We start from the raw sequence: 18,060 nt of genomic DNA, 5'->3' as shown, positions 1-18,060 counted from the left end.
AGTAGGTTATCCTACTTTAATCTATTTTACAACTTATATAATTTTCTACTTTCTTCAATTATTATACACAATATTGTTCCTAAAACCATAAGCATAAATTAACATGAATGTTGTGAGCAAATAAGCATAATTTAACAAATTCGAAAGAAAAATACTATGTGACGGAACTATAAATCTAAAAATCTAAATTTGACAACTCGGCATATTCTCCAAATGTTATCTTAATACAACTTTCCACGAGTGGATCCGTCTGTCCATCGAAAATTTGAGAAGAAAATTGTGATCTTAACTTAGCAGACTGTAGACAAATAATTGATTAGCGTTACACAAGCACATAACAAACCATTAGAACACATACTTCAAATAATAGTAGTAGGATTGATTAAAATTTTAGTGCTGGTATCTATCACAAGTTGATAATGCAAAAAAGTAGTGCAAAACAACAAAAAGAGCCTACTAATCACACCGACCAAAATCAAATACTTTAATCATCTTTATCAATAATTTTGAGCATCTAGCCGCCCCTTAGTTAGATGGGGATACGTAGGGAAAAGAAATTGTCTGATAAATTTCAATTTTTTGCAAAATTTTGTGTATATAGTTATTATTATTATTAGTACTAAAGAAGGAAAACTAAATTATTTTGTTTGAGAAAGAATTTTCATCCTTTCAATTGATCTTATAGTTATCCTGTATTTATTGCTCCATGGTTGCAATAAAAGCCATGGTTTTTGGTACTACTTTTTGGACATTGAAAAGCCACCTAATTTATTCATCTCATAATCAATACAAAAATTATTGTGATGCTGACTAATGGAGGAAGATCCCATTTAGCATATTTGGTGAAAATAAATTATAGTATTGTATCACAAATTTTTGAATAAGACCGCATGAGAGATTTATTTAACTATTAGATGGAGTCTAGTAGGCTCATTTATACTCAAGTGTAGCATTATCCATTATCACGCTCTGCATTGCTCTGCACATACATGTCCCCTGCTTATCTAATAGTTATGATTTTGGGGTTAAAAATTATCATATTTGAATTAATAGTTAAAGTTCTTGATATTAGTTATTGTTTTGAGGCAAAAAGTTACAATTTTTGGCTAGTTGTTAAAGTTATTGTCAAACTGTCTGATGGGAGACTTACTCATATAGTATAACGCGTTTGAAAATCCGCATCGAAATTAGGATTTTGATGAAACGGAGGAGCAACGACTAATCCATATAGTAGGGGGGGGGGGGGGGAGTGACATGTTTACTCCCTTTGCTCTAATGGTCATTTGGTTTGACATCACAAGTTTGAACATTTATATAAAACATTTGAGGTAGAATTATACTTAATTTGACAAAAATCCGTGAGGACCCATGATGTTGTAGCCTTATAGGTGATGTTGGGATAGATCTCTCATTTTGTTGGTATGAAAGTATTACCGTGTTTTAAGGAGGCATGTAAAGCAACAAACTTTATGACTAATAGGTAAAACTCTTATTGTCTCTTTTTTATAAAAGTTTCCAATAGTATATAAATTAATCTATTAAAAAAAAAGTTGAAGTTCGCACTTTTAATCTATAAGATTTATAACAAATCAGTGATGACACCAAACAAACACACAACAAAATCTCAGCAACAATATACACAAGTATACAAACCAAGATCTAGGATATGACAATGATACCAAACAAACCTTTGATTTTCATTTTGAACTAAGAAAGACAACTTTTCTTTTGCCTACTTAGAAGTAAGAACCCCAAACAAACACATCACATAACATGTCCAAGCGACCAAGCCAGCGCCTAAGCTCACAGAGAGCTGCATTTCGGAATAACGACATGAAAACTAGTTCCTGAACTAAAACCAGGTGCAGTTAAACAACAAACTTTTTGATGTATTTCAAGTCTACTACAAAGGTACGAATTTCCATTGGTGCAAGTTCCAACACTAACTTCACGGGATCTACCGGCCCTCCCTTTGACACCTTAGTCTCTTCTTCTGAAGAGTCTTCTGTTTTCCATGCTAATCGCTTCTTCTCCATCTCAGCTCTTTCTTGATTGGCAGATAGACTCATCTCTGTGACCTTCTTAATCTGGTAAGAGAAAGAGTAATACTCTATTAATCTACGCCTGCATATAACAGGTAGCCAGAGGAACTTGATCCTCAGAACTCTGATTCCTTACATTCTTGTTTGGGAAGAGTTTCTTGAGTTCTACATGTGCCATCACTGACAAGTCTTTATCTTCTCCAATCTTTGCATACGATAGTTGCACGAAATAGCACAGTTTAGCCAAGATACAAGGTTCTGTATGCATAAACAAAAGGAACAACAGGAAAAGGACCTCGAATATAATAGACTGGTGGTTGAAGGAGAATATACAGAAAAAGTTAAAACTAACTTCCAAGGACCAAACTCCTCCAGAATACTCCCGCTGCCTTTTAATAGTTTTTCCACATAACTTTTGTATTATTCACATACCCCCACGTTCCATATATATGTATATATATATATATATATATATATATATATATATATATATATATATATATATATAATATATAAAAAGTTGTTCAGAGTTGTCTCAATGTAAAATTTCAAAATAACTCCTTTTTTATAAGTTTTACTTGGAGAAAGTGAAAGATAATCTTAGTCAAAGTTGTTTAGCAAACTTGAAAGTCAAAGTCAAATAACTTCACAGAAAAATGGAGGGAGTTATATTGTACGAAATGCACTGGTGATCTAATAAGAGACTCATAGAAGCAGTCTAGCACTGACTTATTTACTGTTCAATTTGCTCAAACAACAATTTGTTTGTTTTGTTTTCAATTATTTAGAAGTAGACATGTTTGAAAACTGGCTATGCTAATTGGACGGAAATTTCAAAGGGAAAATAGAATTGTAAATACTTTTTTTTGTTTGGTTCCTTGGAAGAAAAGCCACGTTGAAAAAGAATTTAAATAGCAGGGACATGATATATAGGAGAAGTGTAAGAGGGAGGTGAGGAATATAGAGGAAAATGTGGCTATAAAACATTCTCCATCTTTGGAGAATTATTTTCCACCCTTACGAAAAAAACTATTCTCCACACTTAACAAACCAAATAAAGCAAAACTGGAAAACCACTTTTCAGTAAACTGTTCTCTCAATGAAGCACTCGTAGTTGCTTCCATTTTTCCCGTAGTGAGAGAGTCATGGGGTGCAAAAGATGGAAGGGGAAGAGTAAGAACTAAGAAGGGCAGCAGGAATGGTTGTCAAAGGGGTCTGGACCAGCTTGGGGGTGCCTTCACGATAGGTCCATCAAATCATGATCAAAATCAAAATGAGAGCCATTTACATTCACTAAGACTTCAAACTCAGTGAAAGGACACTGCTATTAAGATGAAATACTTTACATGCTTCAGCATTGTGGCATAGAAGTGTAAGATAAGAGTATAAGCAGGTTGACCTATGATCTCCATGAGAATCAAGAGAGAAGTTTAAAACCTCGTAAAGATGGGCCAACCGAAGAAGTACTTTCCCATTGTCAAGCTCCTGAATGATTTAAGGGGGAAAAAAAAGGGTTAAGCCACCCGAATACCCATGAATGACGAAACATATTTCAAGACATTCCCACTTGCCTGAAGGGTGATTATAGCAACATTATCAGGAAGGCTGTATGAAGAAGCAAATCCTGAAAAAGTGGGTACATGAGAATTCATCCATTCATCCTCGTCCTGCAAAAACGAAGAAATGAATATGATTACATAAAATCAACTTAAGTGGGTGCAGGTACTTCATATATCTTAATCGTCTCTGCACCTGCTCTGCAAAAGCCAAGATAAGTGGAGAGTAAATCTCCTGGCCAACTGTTCGACGCCATTTTGCTCCCTCTCCAATGGGATCGATTCTAATAAAGTACTTTCCTTTAATCTGCAGAACGGGAATCAGCAAGCATGGTGATGTTATATGTTTCACTAGAATAAATCATTCGCAGCTTTTTTTAAATATTTGTTTAGTATTTTATTTTAGAATAATGTTTTTATACATAGAAATATCATTCATTATTCTTTATTTATTAAGATATTTAAAAAAATTATATATTAGAATTTGATTTTCTTTTACCAGGACATTCATTGCACGATAGTCGAACTTGGGTACTAGTATTTGACACGGCTACTTGTCTAAGTTCCCCACTTGACTATTTTATGAAAGATTTCCATGCTTTTGGCCCAAAATGAAATGTCAAAGTGTCTATACCCATTTGGAGCGTCGAGGATACAACATGGCCCCTACTTCATCTTTTAAAGAAAGGTTCATTTGGATGTCAAGGAAAATTTCTCGTGAGAATTTGTGCTTATTTGCCACACTTACTTGGGCAGCTTGGACTCATCGCAATAGAATGGTATTTGAGCACCAAGTTTCTGATGAGTGTGTTTTGGCGCGTAGATTTCTAAATACGTGCAGGATTTTCAGTACTACTGCAGTCAGGTTTTTTGTAGAGGTTGTCGGATTTTTAATGGTGGTTGTCATGTTCCACCCCCTCTGTGTCTAGTTGGAAACTTGGAATACTCCCTCAGTGGGAGTGATAAAAGTGAACACAGATGCTGCAATTCTGGAGGGAATAGGTGTGGGTCTGGGTGCTGTCTTTCTTGGCCATGGTAGATGCTTACTTGCTGAGTTGCTGTAGCAGTGAAGCGCCTTTCATTCTCTGGGCGAGCTAAATTAGCAGAATCTTAAGCTGCAGCTGCCAGCTTCGTAGTGCAGATGGCACAAAAGGTTGGATATGAGACTGTGGGGTTTGAATGTGATGCTCTGGAAATTGTTAGAAAGGCATGTAACAAAGAAACAGGATGTAGCCCAATTTATTTGTTTCTGGATAATATTAGTCGCTTTGGTGCTCTATTCTCTTGGTTTCCTTGTACTCATGTGAAGAGGGTGGTGAATTTAGTTTTTGCTCGTATGTGCCCCAAATGAAGAGGAGCTTGTTGTACTGGATAACTTTCCCCAAGGTATCCAAGCCTTAGTGGCTTCTGATCTTGTTTAATGAAAAGCTCCCCCCCCCCCCCCCCGCTTGTCTCTTGAAATAAAAAAGTGCATATAAGATAACACTATTTGGTCCATCTCCAAAATATAGTGAATATAAACCGAACGCCTAAGTGCTGAGAGACATACCGTTAAGCCGTCACACTCATCAAGAGCACAAACTGTTTCATTGAGTACCTCACCAACACCTCTAGAATCATCATGAAGTAGCCTCCTATTAAACATGAACTTGTTACACAACCAATCACCATTTGCAATACTTTAATGTCATGAGACCAAACTCCCTAAAATTCAAGAAAAGGCAAAATATACCTATGAAGCATTAACTCTATCTGGCCATCCATTATGCTGGACCCTCCAACTGCACGATCGACAAGCACCGAGAGTTCATTGTTTCCATCTTCCATATATATTCCAAGGTTTATCTGCACAAGAACAGTAATCAATGATACCATCAGGGAGAAGAACAAGCTTGTTTTCCATAAAAAGGTTTAATATATGTAGTATAAAAGAATAAGTAAAGGAGCTAAACAAATGGAACAAGCATTTGGGCATATTGCTTGGATAGTTCACACTGAATTTAAACGACTAAAATCGTCCAGAAAAATAGCCACCACTAACTGGCCAAATTTTAGTAATGTAAGATAAGAAGCACTCATGCTATTCTTTATTGAAAATTTCTTCTAAGACTAACAAGTACATAAAATCTTCAAAACCAACTTCGTATCACATGTCAATTTTCCGTAAGGATTTATATCTAAATGATTATATGATCCAACTCCAGGACTGCAAGAAGTGTGGCCTCAAATAAATCGAATTTAATTCGGTTCAGAGGAAAAAAAGGCTGTCACTAGCATGAAGCCAAATAAACAAACTATTCTAGCATAGAAGAAACTTTAGACTTATAAGGATTATTAACTAGCAAAGCAATAACGTAAAATACTCTAAACAGAGTAGAAAAATTAAGAATTTAGCAGGACTTGTTGCACAATACATCATGCAGTGAGCAAATCTTATAGGCATCATAGACGTACCGGGTAATAATTTCCTGCAATTGGCTGGCTGACTTTTAAGTCCCAATCTGCTCTGTTATCTCTTATCTGGAAAAAAAAAACATGTCTTATCAACTATGGCAGCTCATTTTACAATTTGTCACAGGAACGAAGATATAAAATCAAGGTTTGTGCCACTGAAACTTTAATAAAATTTCAAAATAATATGTAATCTTTGAAAAGGAAACACATTATTGTAGTCAATTTTTAAAAAAATATTTGTTAAGTTTGAGGAGAGAGATATAAATGATGGGTAAAAAGGAACCAACATTTTACAACACAACTTCCTTCGAAGTTGAAATAATATGCAAACAAAAAGAAAACAACAAGAAGAGAGGAAACAGCATATGTACCTTTGTTCAGTTAATAAGAAAAAAAGAAACAAAAAAGAAAAAACTCACCCTTTTTATGAAGTCACGACCATTAGAATCTGTGTAGAAAGTTCTATTCGTCTTCATGGTCGTTTTAATCTGGGTGACTATTTCTTTCCCAATTCCATCAGCAACAGATATGGGTCCAATCTAAACAAACAAACACCAATAAGAAGATAGCTTGAGGATTAATGGTAGTTTGTATACAAATGAAGGAATGATATTAGCAACTAACCGTGAACTCTATTTCAGCATGTTCCTTTCCCTTGTACACCCTAGTTACCTGCACAATGGTGCATCAATTCCTCAGAAAACTTGGGGCATACATTCTCGGCTATCAGACAAAAGGACAAATTTTTAACTCCAGGAGACAGTTCATCTCAACTCCCTGATATAAGTATACAATGATTCACTGTGTTTTCTTTTTCTTCTCTCACCTTAATGAATTCCAAGTTTTGAAGGTTTGTAGGGCAAGCAAAAAGCACCAATTTACTGGACCATATCGTACTTATAAACAAAAAAACACATACAAACAATAATGCAGCCAATTTAGAAAGGATAAAAAGAGCAGGAAAGGTAAAAGCATCCTTTAGACAAACCACATCAAAACAGTGGCAGAAGCGTCTGTCCCTGTTGTACTTTCAGCTCTAATGGACTAAATCATATTTCCATATAACTGTCCTAGCAGTTTTGATTATTCTGTATTGCAGACAGATTGATGATTTTATCAGATGTTGTTACAAAAATTCCAAGGTGAGTCTCTCAATTCGAACCCCAAATCCCATAGTAAGTGAGATCTTGTTAGAGTCACTGGCGATCTGGCATATGATATAGTGTTGTGACATGGTAAATTATAGAAATAAAAGATGTTAAATCAGTGCAGGATAACTTTCACCTTGTATATCTTCATTAACAGTATCACTATTTCCAAAATATCAATTTGTCTCTTAACACTGAACTTCAATACAATGTTTTCAAATATGAGAAGCACCTGATGTATCCATGATGTCAGCTGTTGATGAGCTTCATCTAAGAGTGGGCCTTTCGTTACAGTCAACGAATCCTGGAACAAATGGACAGTACTTGTTATCTCCAGAAAACTAGGAGGTTCAAAATTACTGAATTTGAACTTTGCAGCAACAGTTCTCCATGATTTTCATCTAAAAGCATAATGTTAGATGAATACTTAAATACCTCTCCTTCACCATCAATGGAGAAAGTGCCATTTGGGCGGAAAACATAAGCCCCAGATGCCTTAAGAAAATGACAGAGAAACACAGTAAGCAACCATACATACAGAAGCTCCTCAAACACCAAGCTAAACTTGTGCAAATTGAACAAAGGGAAAAACCATGAAAAGGAAAAATGAAATAAATTGTACAGAGCACGATATGGCTACCTGAGGATCTTCATCAGTTCCACTAAACCCAGTGTAATAACTATAGGACTGTTCAACAGTTGCACTAACCTTCACCAAGAAAAGCAAATCAATCTTAAAAGTCAGTACCCTATTTAATTCCAGGCTTCTTTCTAGGTACCCCAGTAAAGCCTGTCTAGTAATAAACAATGTGCACTTTTTCAATGATGATAAGCCAACTAAGCACACATTTTTGTACTCTCATTGATGCAGGTGATCTGCATACTTTTATAATTTTCACATCTGCAAATTATATCACAAATACATCTCCTAGTATAATCCAAGAGAAAATTTCAGATTTTCAGCACATATCATGACACCAAATAAGCAAAAATTAGTCTATGCAATTAATACAAAAACATCAAGAATGGGACAGCAATTCTACTGCTCCATAATATAATATGGCTCCTCAAGCACAGGTCTTCATTATTCAGAAAACTGGAGGTGTAAGTTTTTTTTAATAATGTATTTACAAAGTATAGTCTAATACAGCTTTTGACGGGATTGACTAGAAAGTATGTGATTTGGACTCACTGAAAAAAAATTAAAATTTTCACTGGATATGGACTCAGCTCAACCATTTCGGGGTCCAAAGTCCAAAGTAGAATCTACAAATTCAAAGCACAAATACAAATTCAGCAATTAAGTCCAAATTTTTTATGGGCAAACTTTTAAGTTATAGTTCATAATTATGTCAATTGAATTTAGCGGTGAATTCCATTTTTACCTTCCCTAAATAGATCCAAACTACTTATAACCCGTGCAATATACGAGTGGTTCATGTAAAAAATTTGGATGGTTAAACTACGTAGAGTACGTACTTCAAAATTCTGAAAGATATCGGTCTCAACTAAACGATTCCAAATTATTGTGTACTGGATTTGGACTTGCAAGAGTCCCATTCGGTCCATCGAATTTACATCCCTATATAGAATTGTTCTTTTCTTTATCAAAAGCTGATAGCAGGTAGTTTTGTATTCACAAATTTCAGCAAGCTAAATATCATTGCACCAAAAGCCTACAAGTGACCGTAACTTGTAACTCATGAGAACCCGCGTATTGAAGACTAAATTCCAGAGACTTATTATATCACAAAGATGACAAAACAAGAGGCTAGAGCGCATGCCAAGTACTCCAATACAAATAGCCAAAAGAGATAAATCATGAAGACAAACTATAGAATTGAACACCATATTGGGAAACATATTTCAAAAGTAAACTTACTGAGTTTCTGGTATTTATATACTGAGCAAGTTTCCCTCCATGAGCAGAGAAAAGTAACTTTAAATTCCCTTGTCCAACTTCTACAGTGCTATTTCTATTTCCTTTCATGGTGAATGTTGATGACATTATTGACCTTGCACCTATAGTTACAGTTCAGAGCAACAAAGTAGTTTTCTTTTCCTCGGTCAGTAATACATGAAACAACTAAATAAACATGGAGTATAGGCATACTATTAAGAAAATTGGCTAACCTGCTTGTGCACCTGACACGATATAGGTGCTGAAACCAAGGGGTGGCACAGCTACTGGAAAAGCAAGCCAATACATGATGGCACTGTCAGAGGGTTTACCTAGATATGCTTTCAAGTGATCATTTCTTACATCCAGTGAGGCATTAGTCAAGGGTAGTAGCTGAGATTCTACTTGCCTTCCATCAGAACCCTTAACTATGACCTTGTCGACAGCGATCTACAATACAATTGTTTTGCAGTCAATTCATGTGCATTTAAAAACCAAAACATAGAGAGAAAACAACATGCAACTAGTCATATAAACATTTTGATGTTTTCATGAGTCTTTGCTTCAGGAGGAAAGGTGTGCTTGATATACATCTGTAACGAAGAAACAGAATACTAACTGGAATTCGTATGACTTCCTCTCTGTTCCATCCAAGAGAATTGTAAACAACAACTACCTAGAAAGAGAAAATAAAACATGTTATATTTTGAAACCGGGACAATCCTTGACTACAAAAATGTGCATATCAAAAGCATGATATCAGTTTTTACCAGACTTTTCGCGTTTGACAAGAGAGTTTCTGATGGTGGGCAGTAGCTTATATTAAGAAGAGGACACTGTAGACATGCCACAAAACACAATTAGAACAATATTTACGCATTGCTTTCAGGCAGGAAAAGTATAGACATGGCATGGGTGATACAGACAACTTGGTATTGCAAGCTGCTTTTAACACGTGTTTCATACAATTTTTCATTTTCCCAAGAATAGCAACATTAAAATTTGCCACAAAAATCCAACAGCAGCGATAGAAAGAACTCAGCGCCACAATATCGATCCTACATACATGAGAAGATGCAAAATTACACAACCTCAGATAGAGGACTAGTCCCTTGGAGACTGACCTCTCTAAAACATTGCACCCTAGACCTTCTTTTGTTATAATTGCTACACGTGTCTAAAACTAACAACTTATGCTTTATTTCTTCAGAGTTCTACATTAACCTATTTAAATACCTCAATCTAGGTTGCCTACCTCACTTATACAACATTGTGCCCTTACAATTTGTTTCTTATATCATCTCTAATGTGACAATAACCTAGGTTTAAGCAAACAAGATCAGACTTCAAAAGGCCCTAACAGCTTGGTGATGGAAATAGAGCTCTAAAAATCCAGTAAATTTCGTGAAAGGAAAAGAATCTTATATGAATATAACAACAGCAACATTCAGTATTAATCCGATCAGAACAGGGTCTCAGGAGGTTCAACTCTATGCAGCCTTAACCCTGAAAGTCAAAATCTATTAGAGGGGATTGCAAGATTAGAAAAAACAAATTGAAAATAAAATAACTTGTGAGGGGAAGCAAATCATGCTAGAAATTAACGTAGGAAGCTCTATAATTTAAAAATGTTTATTAAGTTTGCTGCACAGACTCTAAAGCATCATTGACAAACATTAGATTCTGAATGGAAAAGGTTAAGTAAATTATAGGCACAGAGATTAGATTAAAAAAAAAACACGGATAGGGCATTACCTGTTGAAAGCTAGTTTCTAATTTACCATCCTTACTGGTCATAGAATTGAGTGAAGATGAAACTACATTCTCAGCCTGCATATGATGATTTATGCTTAAAGATTATTCAGAACTACAAGGAAAAATGAGAAACCTAGCAAAAGAAACACACCTCTATATAACCAATGTGCAACCGCATTGTATAATCAGCAGCCACATGCTGTCTTTCTGTACCAGTAACTGCATCATGATGTTGAGCAACAGCCAAAGCATCAGCCAATGTTTCTGTTTTGGAGAGTGAGCCACTCCTTCCATTAAGAAATTCCAATTGCCTTGCTGCCTGATGGAAAACGAAAAAAAATTGAGGGAAATATTTCAGATATCATAAAGATTACACCCTTGGCCTTTAAAAGTTGACAAATGCACAATGAGTCTTACCAAGTAGTAACCGCTCATCATTCTGACATAACCTTTGAATGCTGGTCTACTTGTGAAGTAACCAGTCCAGTATGCATTTGCACGATCTGCATAGCTGGACAATCACATCATGTTGCTTTAGTATGATTCATGAACCGAATCATAGATTCAGCCAACTTCCACCCAGAGGATCAAAAACTCACGGGAAAAAGTCATTTGTTTTCACAGGCCATGACTCATTCAGTGCATATTTTGCATTTGTGTAAATTGATGGCGTGGAATATAAAGCATTGACACGCCCATCCTACATCCAATTTCTAAACATCATGCCCAAAAAAAATAATGGATGCATCATTTGCAACAAACCTAAAGACATTAAATATAGATGCCTAAATGCACCAAGCTAATAACATATTGAAACCTCTTTTACATGTCAATCATGAACTGCATACCAAATTAACGTAATGGATAAACTTGTCCATCTGTCTGAACCAGGAATTGGCATACTGATAACGGAAATCTTCACCCATGGTCCACATGATGTGATTTGTTCTGGTTACATTGGCCTGCACTACAAAGAAATTTTTTTAAGCTGCCTCCTAGACTACTTCAATAGTTAAGGTAAACATTAGGATTCAGAAAGCCAGAAATAAACCTTTTTCCATATTAAGAAACATTGTATAAACACACAATACAACTATACAATGAAGAAAATAGAGCCTTTCAAGTTAGTATTGATCACACCACAATAGTGATGGTAAATGACTTCAAATAAGTCATATTAGTCAACGAGCATTAACCAATGACTAGTTAAACCAGCCACCCTCATGACACTACCTGGTTTGTTGGAAATGTCAGCAATTACGGCGTATATGAGACCACTATCCAAATACTTTGGCTTCTTACTTTCTGCTCCAATTAGAAATAGAAATACCAAAAAATTGAAGACTTCTATCAGCTTAGTTTAAACAATTCTTAAAGAAGTCCCTATATTCTATGTGGGAATTGAAGAACCCAAAACGTTATATAGACCTCCACTCCCAACCAAAAACAAGAAAAGACTCAGCACACAATGTGAATTTTGCTTAATATTTCTTGAAATCTATGTTTGGGTGATAAAGGACAAGAACAATACTTCATTTCCATAGACACCTGTAAGATTCTTTCATTTTTGAAGCAATACCAAGCACCAAGTCAGCACTTTGCCAATGCACAAAAACCAGGTTCATAATTGTTGCTGCCTTTCTGTCTCAAGATGCTTGCGATTGTGTGTTTTGCTCCAAATTTTATGTTGTTACCTGGGAGATAATTCCATCCCTCACAGTGAGGTAACTGGCCCCCAACCATAGACTCCCTCACTGAAAAAATTCCTCCATCCAAACAAAACATCGAACTCTAATGACATCCACAGAATACAAGGGTCAATCTGTCCAACTTAATTTCAAGCAATATTGGTTCTTTTTCCTCTCGGATAGCTACATATGACTTTATTGACAACGCGATTTCCCTCTAAATCTTCATTATCATATTGTTAATAAAAAGAAGGCACAAATAAATACTCAAAAAAGAGTAGCAATAAAATAAGATATTCATAAAAACTTTCACTTGAACACCTTTCCATACCTGTGATATGGCTGCAGCAACAAAATCATTGACTCGCTCTTGAACATTATAATCAAATAGAAGTGGATCATCCTATAACCAAAAAAAAACTTGCATGAAGAATACTTCACCACAGCTTAGAAATCTCAGCATCAAAGTTAAGGAGGTTAACGAAAAGTAAATTGCAAGGAAAAAAAAGAATAAACAAATTCTTTTTATACCTGAATAGGAGGGGACACATCATTTACTTCAAATTGAAATCCATCAGGGGGGTTGTAATGTACAGGAAATATACCAGTGAAGATCTGCAAAGAGACAAGGTCCACAACTTCAAATCATTCAGGTAGGGGGAGAAACCCTTTCTAAAGGAATAATGAAAATATTTTAGCGGAAGAGCTAAAACAAGAAAATTCTTCATTCTAAAGTCAAATAAAGAAGAAACTCTTAAGGCTCGTTTCGTTTTAAGTTTCCAGTTTTTGGTTTTCCAAGAATCAAAGTTCTGCTTTCAAATAGTCAGATTAAAAATATTTGCAACTAGTCTGTTCTTTTCACTTGGAAATTCTTTCTCAGAACTTATAGGCCCTTATCTGGACATACCTAAACTAATATCTAATTGTATAAATGAACTTAATAGCACTTATATGAACTTATCTGAACTTATTATCCCTAAAACCAACATATAAGCCTTATTTGAAGTAATATATCCTAAACCTTTTTTATTTACTTAAAAAGAACAAGGTGTTACACCAAACCAGACCCCTTCAATTGAAAATCACAACAAAGAACTGAAATTGATGACATTTGGCTTACAAGAGCTTGATAATATTTTCAAAGAACTTGGACAGGAAATATCACAGGTATGACGAGCAACGCCTGCGCCGTGTTCAATTCAACTTAAAATAATGCATTCCCGTTTCTAAAGAGTTGCTACTTGCTACATAGCGAAAGGGCACAACTATAAGAATGATAGTGAGAGAAAGTTATGGACCACAAGAAAGATATGCAAAATCCCCCTTTGAACACAAAAAAAAAATGATCCCCACCACATTAACATTAAGAAGACAAATTTGGAAAGGTGTCCAAAGTCCAAACATAACATGACATTTCCATTTTAGTAAAGTGTAGCAAGTAGAAAGAGACAGAAGGAAGTAATTTGCAAGCAAAAATCTGTTGTAATCAGCATAAATCAATTTCAATCAGTATTAATTTCAATCACTAAAAATCATTTTTATTCAGTATAGATCACTAAATTGCATAAAGAGATAACAATGTAGAATCAGTGATAATCAGTACATATCATTATACATCAAGTTTCATCAGTCAAAATAAGTTTTAATGGTAAGAATAATTTATGTTTAGTAAAATCAGGTGAAGCGAACAGCACCTTTATTTGTTTCATTATTTACCTGCGAGGTAGAACCCAGTGACCTAGAACCACGCCATATGACCTCGAGAGTCTTCTCATCTTTTCTTTTTGCTCTATCTTGGAAATCAATCCGAGCAAAGTAGAGTGAATCAAATCCTACCTGCAAAAAGAGGAATCATGAGAGTAGATTAGAAAAACCCTACAGCAACTATGATAATGAGTATTGTGATACAAATTATAGATGCAAAATATGATATTTAAGATACAAAGTATTCAATCACTTCAACGTGAAAGCAATCTGAACTTCTGTATTTCCCAAAAAAAAAATCAAATTTCTGAAGTTTAGAGGAACCGCACAACACTAAAACCTCACATAGCCAAGATAAAGACCTAGGTGTCATATATCCCACAGAAAAACAGCACTTGAACAATAAACCATTGCATCACCAGAAAAGCTCCGTCTGATGCAAATGCACTCTTTAGCGGGAAGCTGGAAAAAGCGAAATGGTCGATGAGTTGTCTTGGTATAATTACTGGCCTTTGTTCTCTTACTTTTCTTTTTGCAAAATAAAGAAAAAAGTGACTGAAATATAGAGGAGCACCTAAAAAGTTTCATACTTTCATGTATCAAGAAGATAGCTGAAGGTCAAGGGCCAACATCAATGAAGTAACTACGGAGCCAAATCAAGGATAAAGTATTACCCAAATAAGCAAGCTCAAGATCTTAAGAGAAAGTTGGTATAGAATTGGACAAGCAACTTTACAAGAAGATATAAAACCAAGTAGGAAATGATAAGCGGTATGTTATGTATAACCAGCATAAAACTTCGGATACAAGAATCAAACTTAAATGTTTAAGGGATGTTGAGAGGATTCATGAAAAGATAAAAAATATCATTTGGGAGGATAGTTAGGTAGCCCTATGAGTAGTTAAAAAGACATGATCAGGTAAGGCTTGATTTATTTTTGAGCTCATCGAGGCCAAGCATTTGATAAACAATGAATTCTAGGATGTTGTAGCCAAACCCCAAGCACAGAACCTCCAGCTTTTGAGCAGTGGGATGTCTCTCCATAACTCCATTTACTAGTTCTTTCCCCTTCCTTTTTACTGTCTTTTCATAGGTGTCCCTAAGCGGTGGAATTGTGGTCTTTTTAGAAGTACTTATTAGTCATTATTACTTCCTAATTACCCCCTCATTTTTCCTATGATTAAAAAGGTACTTTCTCTTTTACTGCTTTTCCTTCATACTCTTCCTTCAATATAAGATGTTTATTCAGATGGTCTTTTTTAATAAATTCTCTCCCAATCTTGACTTGTTAGACATAAATATGAGTACCTTGTTAGACATACGAGTTTTGCAGGACGGAGTAACCATAAATAAACAAAAATAAAGCAAAATAGCTTAGCATGCAACACTGTAATACAAGCTAGTCATAAAGAAACAAGATAGAAAGCAATTCTGCAAATACCTCTGCACCAAGCAGGTAAGCCTGAACAGCAGAATGTCCAAATGGGTCAATCTGCCAACCGACTCTCGGAATCTGATTGAATTCACTCTTAATAAACCGATGCCCCAAAGTTGTCTGATCAATGAGGTCAATGTAATGAGTAGTGGCCTCATCATGCATGCACATACCCCCATTTCTATATAAACCCGAAGACTGTTAGAAAATATATCAAACCTAGATAAAGCATCAAGTGAACTACAACAGAGTGACATCTCAACTTTACAAAAGCACGGTATGTAAATCTTCAAATTTCAAGTTATAACTAATTTATAGAACTTCAAAGATGAAAGATTCAGTAGAGGAGTAATACATAAACTCCAGTTGACCTGATTTGACCAACTCCTTGACCTTCACCTTAAGCTTCGGACTTTGCCGTCTCCACCATCGCTGAAAGAATGCCTAAGCAAAGTCCCGCCCCCAAGAACAACACCAAAACAAACGAAAACCCGTAAACTATGAGTTCACATATTCAAACGCACAAATAGTATGTGATCAAATCAAGGAAAAGAAAAGGAAAACGAGATAAGTTCTTATATTCTTACCATTTCAACATAAATGAACTTGCGATTCTCATCTTCCAACAAAGCTGAAATCACGGAATCCAGCACGTTTTGCACACATGCTCCCTATGACATCAAATTCACCAAAACTTTCACCCTCTTAAACTATAAAATATATATTTGCCTAAAAAACAATCATCAACACCCATACAATACCATATTTAGGTCCCAAAACTATGAAAATTGATACCAATCTCATCAACATAAACATTCTACCATATTTCTTAAAGAGTAATCACAAAAAAAAAAAAAAAAATTGTTCCTAAATCATCAAGTTTCAAAAATATAACATATCGAAGGAAATGTAATAACCATGAATATTCTACACTACTTCCAAGTTCCAAATAACTCAAGAGCAATTTTGGGTTACAAGAAACACAATCAATTACCTACTCAATTTCTTCTCATTTGGTTCAACTCCTCCTTAATCCATTACCATTACCATTACTTGGTGGTAATAAACTCCTTTAATGTGTTACCTTCCATTCTTACTCGAGTAACAAAATCCATTTCTCGATGGTAATGGTTACTATTCCCTTTCCACTCCATAACTCGAACCAAACACACAATAAAAGTAACAATCTTGTTACCATTCCCCTCCATTTTTTCATTCCATTCCCTTTCCATTCCATTGGTTGAACCAAACAAGCACTTAAAGTATACATTTAAGCACAAATGTTCATCAATATTCTACTCTAGTCTCAAATAACCAAAATTCACATGCAATTAAGTAGCTTGAAAAATACCCAATTTCTACAACACACGAATATGAGAAAAGAAAAAAAAAAAAAGAGAGAGAGAGAAAGAGAAAGAACCCGGATTGAATTATTGGCACCAGCGTAATACTGATCAATAGTCTTCAACCACCCAACATCATCATGAGTGTGAGGTACCAAATGAACATTAATTTTACCCGGAACAATTTTAGCTGAGTTATTATATGCTATATATTCGGATTCCGCAACACAAAAGAGTAGAAAAATACTCAATATAATGGTGATTAAGGTTGTGGAATTTGCCATTGCTAAAACTGTAAAGTTAGAAACTTTCTGCTACCCAGTTTTTGCAGATAAAGAGAGAGAATTGGGCGAATAACAATACTTCTGAAGAAATTTTTAAGAGGGAAGAGAGAAGATTAAGCATGGAAATATTAGTGGGGTTGACATGATTTTGTTGTTCTTTGTTACAAATCAACTCTCTTTCACGTTCACGACGTCTGATCGCTTCATAGGTAAGCTATGTGGAGTTTTCTGCTAGTGCTCACTTGAGTGGAAAATGAAAGTTACTTTCGTGGGTTCACTTCTTATCTTTTAGGCCATGTTCAGTTCACCTTATTTTTGCTTATTTCAGATCTAATCAGATCAGAAAAAATAAGTTCAGATCAGATCATATCAGTCAGTTTTTAAAACTCATTAATACTATTAAATATCTTTCATTACATATTAGTAAAAATTATAATAATTGAATATTAATAAAGTACTCATTGAGACGAATCAAACAAGACCCCACATGACTATATTTTTTCTTATAGATTGAGAGAAATCTAAAAGATAAGATCTTATAATCAGATCAGTTCAGAAAAAATAAGTTCAGATCAGATCAGATAAGTTCAGATCAGAAAATTTCAGGTGAACTAAACATAGCCTTAATCTATAGTTGTTGGAGTAGTTGTTAGTGTTTCGAGTAGCTATTAGTCGGTGAATTAATTTGAGACATTTTTTGAGATATACAAAATAAAGAAATTCACGTGAGGCGTATATGATTAAAGATGG

General features: G+C 35.0%; 1 protein-coding gene across 4 annotated transcripts; it reads right to left on the bottom strand.

Annotated features, from left to right (window-relative positions):
• Positions 1 to 1,673: 1,673 nt before the first annotated feature.
• On the bottom strand, positions 1,674 to 17,563 carry LOC104897719 (alpha-mannosidase At3g26720). 4 transcript variants are annotated; one of them, XM_010684656.4, is made up of 29 exons: positions 17,104 to 17,563; positions 16,271 to 16,354; positions 16,039 to 16,127; positions 15,690 to 15,864; positions 14,260 to 14,379; positions 13,075 to 13,158; positions 12,875 to 12,946; positions 11,704 to 11,817; positions 11,455 to 11,555; positions 11,273 to 11,366; positions 11,007 to 11,174; positions 10,856 to 10,930; positions 9,871 to 9,936; positions 9,720 to 9,776; positions 9,334 to 9,550; positions 9,083 to 9,222; positions 7,841 to 7,909; positions 7,636 to 7,695; positions 7,433 to 7,504; positions 6,677 to 6,724; positions 6,472 to 6,591; positions 6,053 to 6,118; positions 5,331 to 5,443; positions 5,148 to 5,232; positions 3,795 to 3,905; positions 3,614 to 3,709; positions 3,480 to 3,527; positions 2,179 to 2,247; positions 1,674 to 2,087 (listed from the first exon to the last, which is right to left on the bottom strand). In XM_010684656.4, the coding sequence occupies exons 1-29, from the start codon at positions 17,308 to 17,310 to the stop codon at positions 1,869 to 1,871; spliced, it is 3,039 nt and encodes a 1,012-aa protein (XP_010682958.2). In that variant the 5' UTR covers positions 17,311 to 17,563; the 3' UTR covers positions 1,674 to 1,868. The 4 variants fall into 4 exon arrangements, with proteins under 4 accessions (XP_010682958.2, XP_019106023.2, XP_048503437.1 ...); XM_019250478.3 differs by lacking the exon at positions 17,104 to 17,563 and having other exon boundaries at positions 16,055 to 16,127; positions 16,271 to 16,315; XM_048647480.2 differs by lacking the exons at positions 16,039 to 16,127; positions 16,271 to 16,354 and having other exon boundaries at positions 15,690 to 15,803.
• Between the last annotated feature and the right edge of the window lie 497 nt (positions 17,564 to 18,060).

Source organism: Beta vulgaris, chromosome 6, assembly GCF_026745355.1.
Source record: "Beta vulgaris subsp. vulgaris cultivar EL10 chromosome 6, EL10.2, whole genome shotgun sequence".
Classification (NCBI taxonomy): Eukaryota; Viridiplantae; Streptophyta; class Magnoliopsida; order Caryophyllales; family Amaranthaceae; genus Beta; species Beta vulgaris.
Note: the sequence above shows the minus strand (reverse complement) of the source record. Positions and strands in the feature narration are given on the sequence as shown.

Coding starts and splice junctions, on each gene's coding strand:
- LOC104897719 (XM_010684656.4), bottom strand. CDS start 17,310: ATGGCAAATTCCACAACCTTAATCACCATTATATTGAGTATTTTTCTA. Junction 7,910..9,082: donor ATATAAATACCAGAAACTCA/GTAAGTTTACTT, acceptor TTCTTGGTGAAG/GTTAGTGCAACTGTTGAACA. Junction 5,444..6,052: donor TTGCAGGAAATTATTACCCG/GTACGTCTATGA, acceptor GTTCTTGTGCAG/ATAAACCTTGGAATATATAT.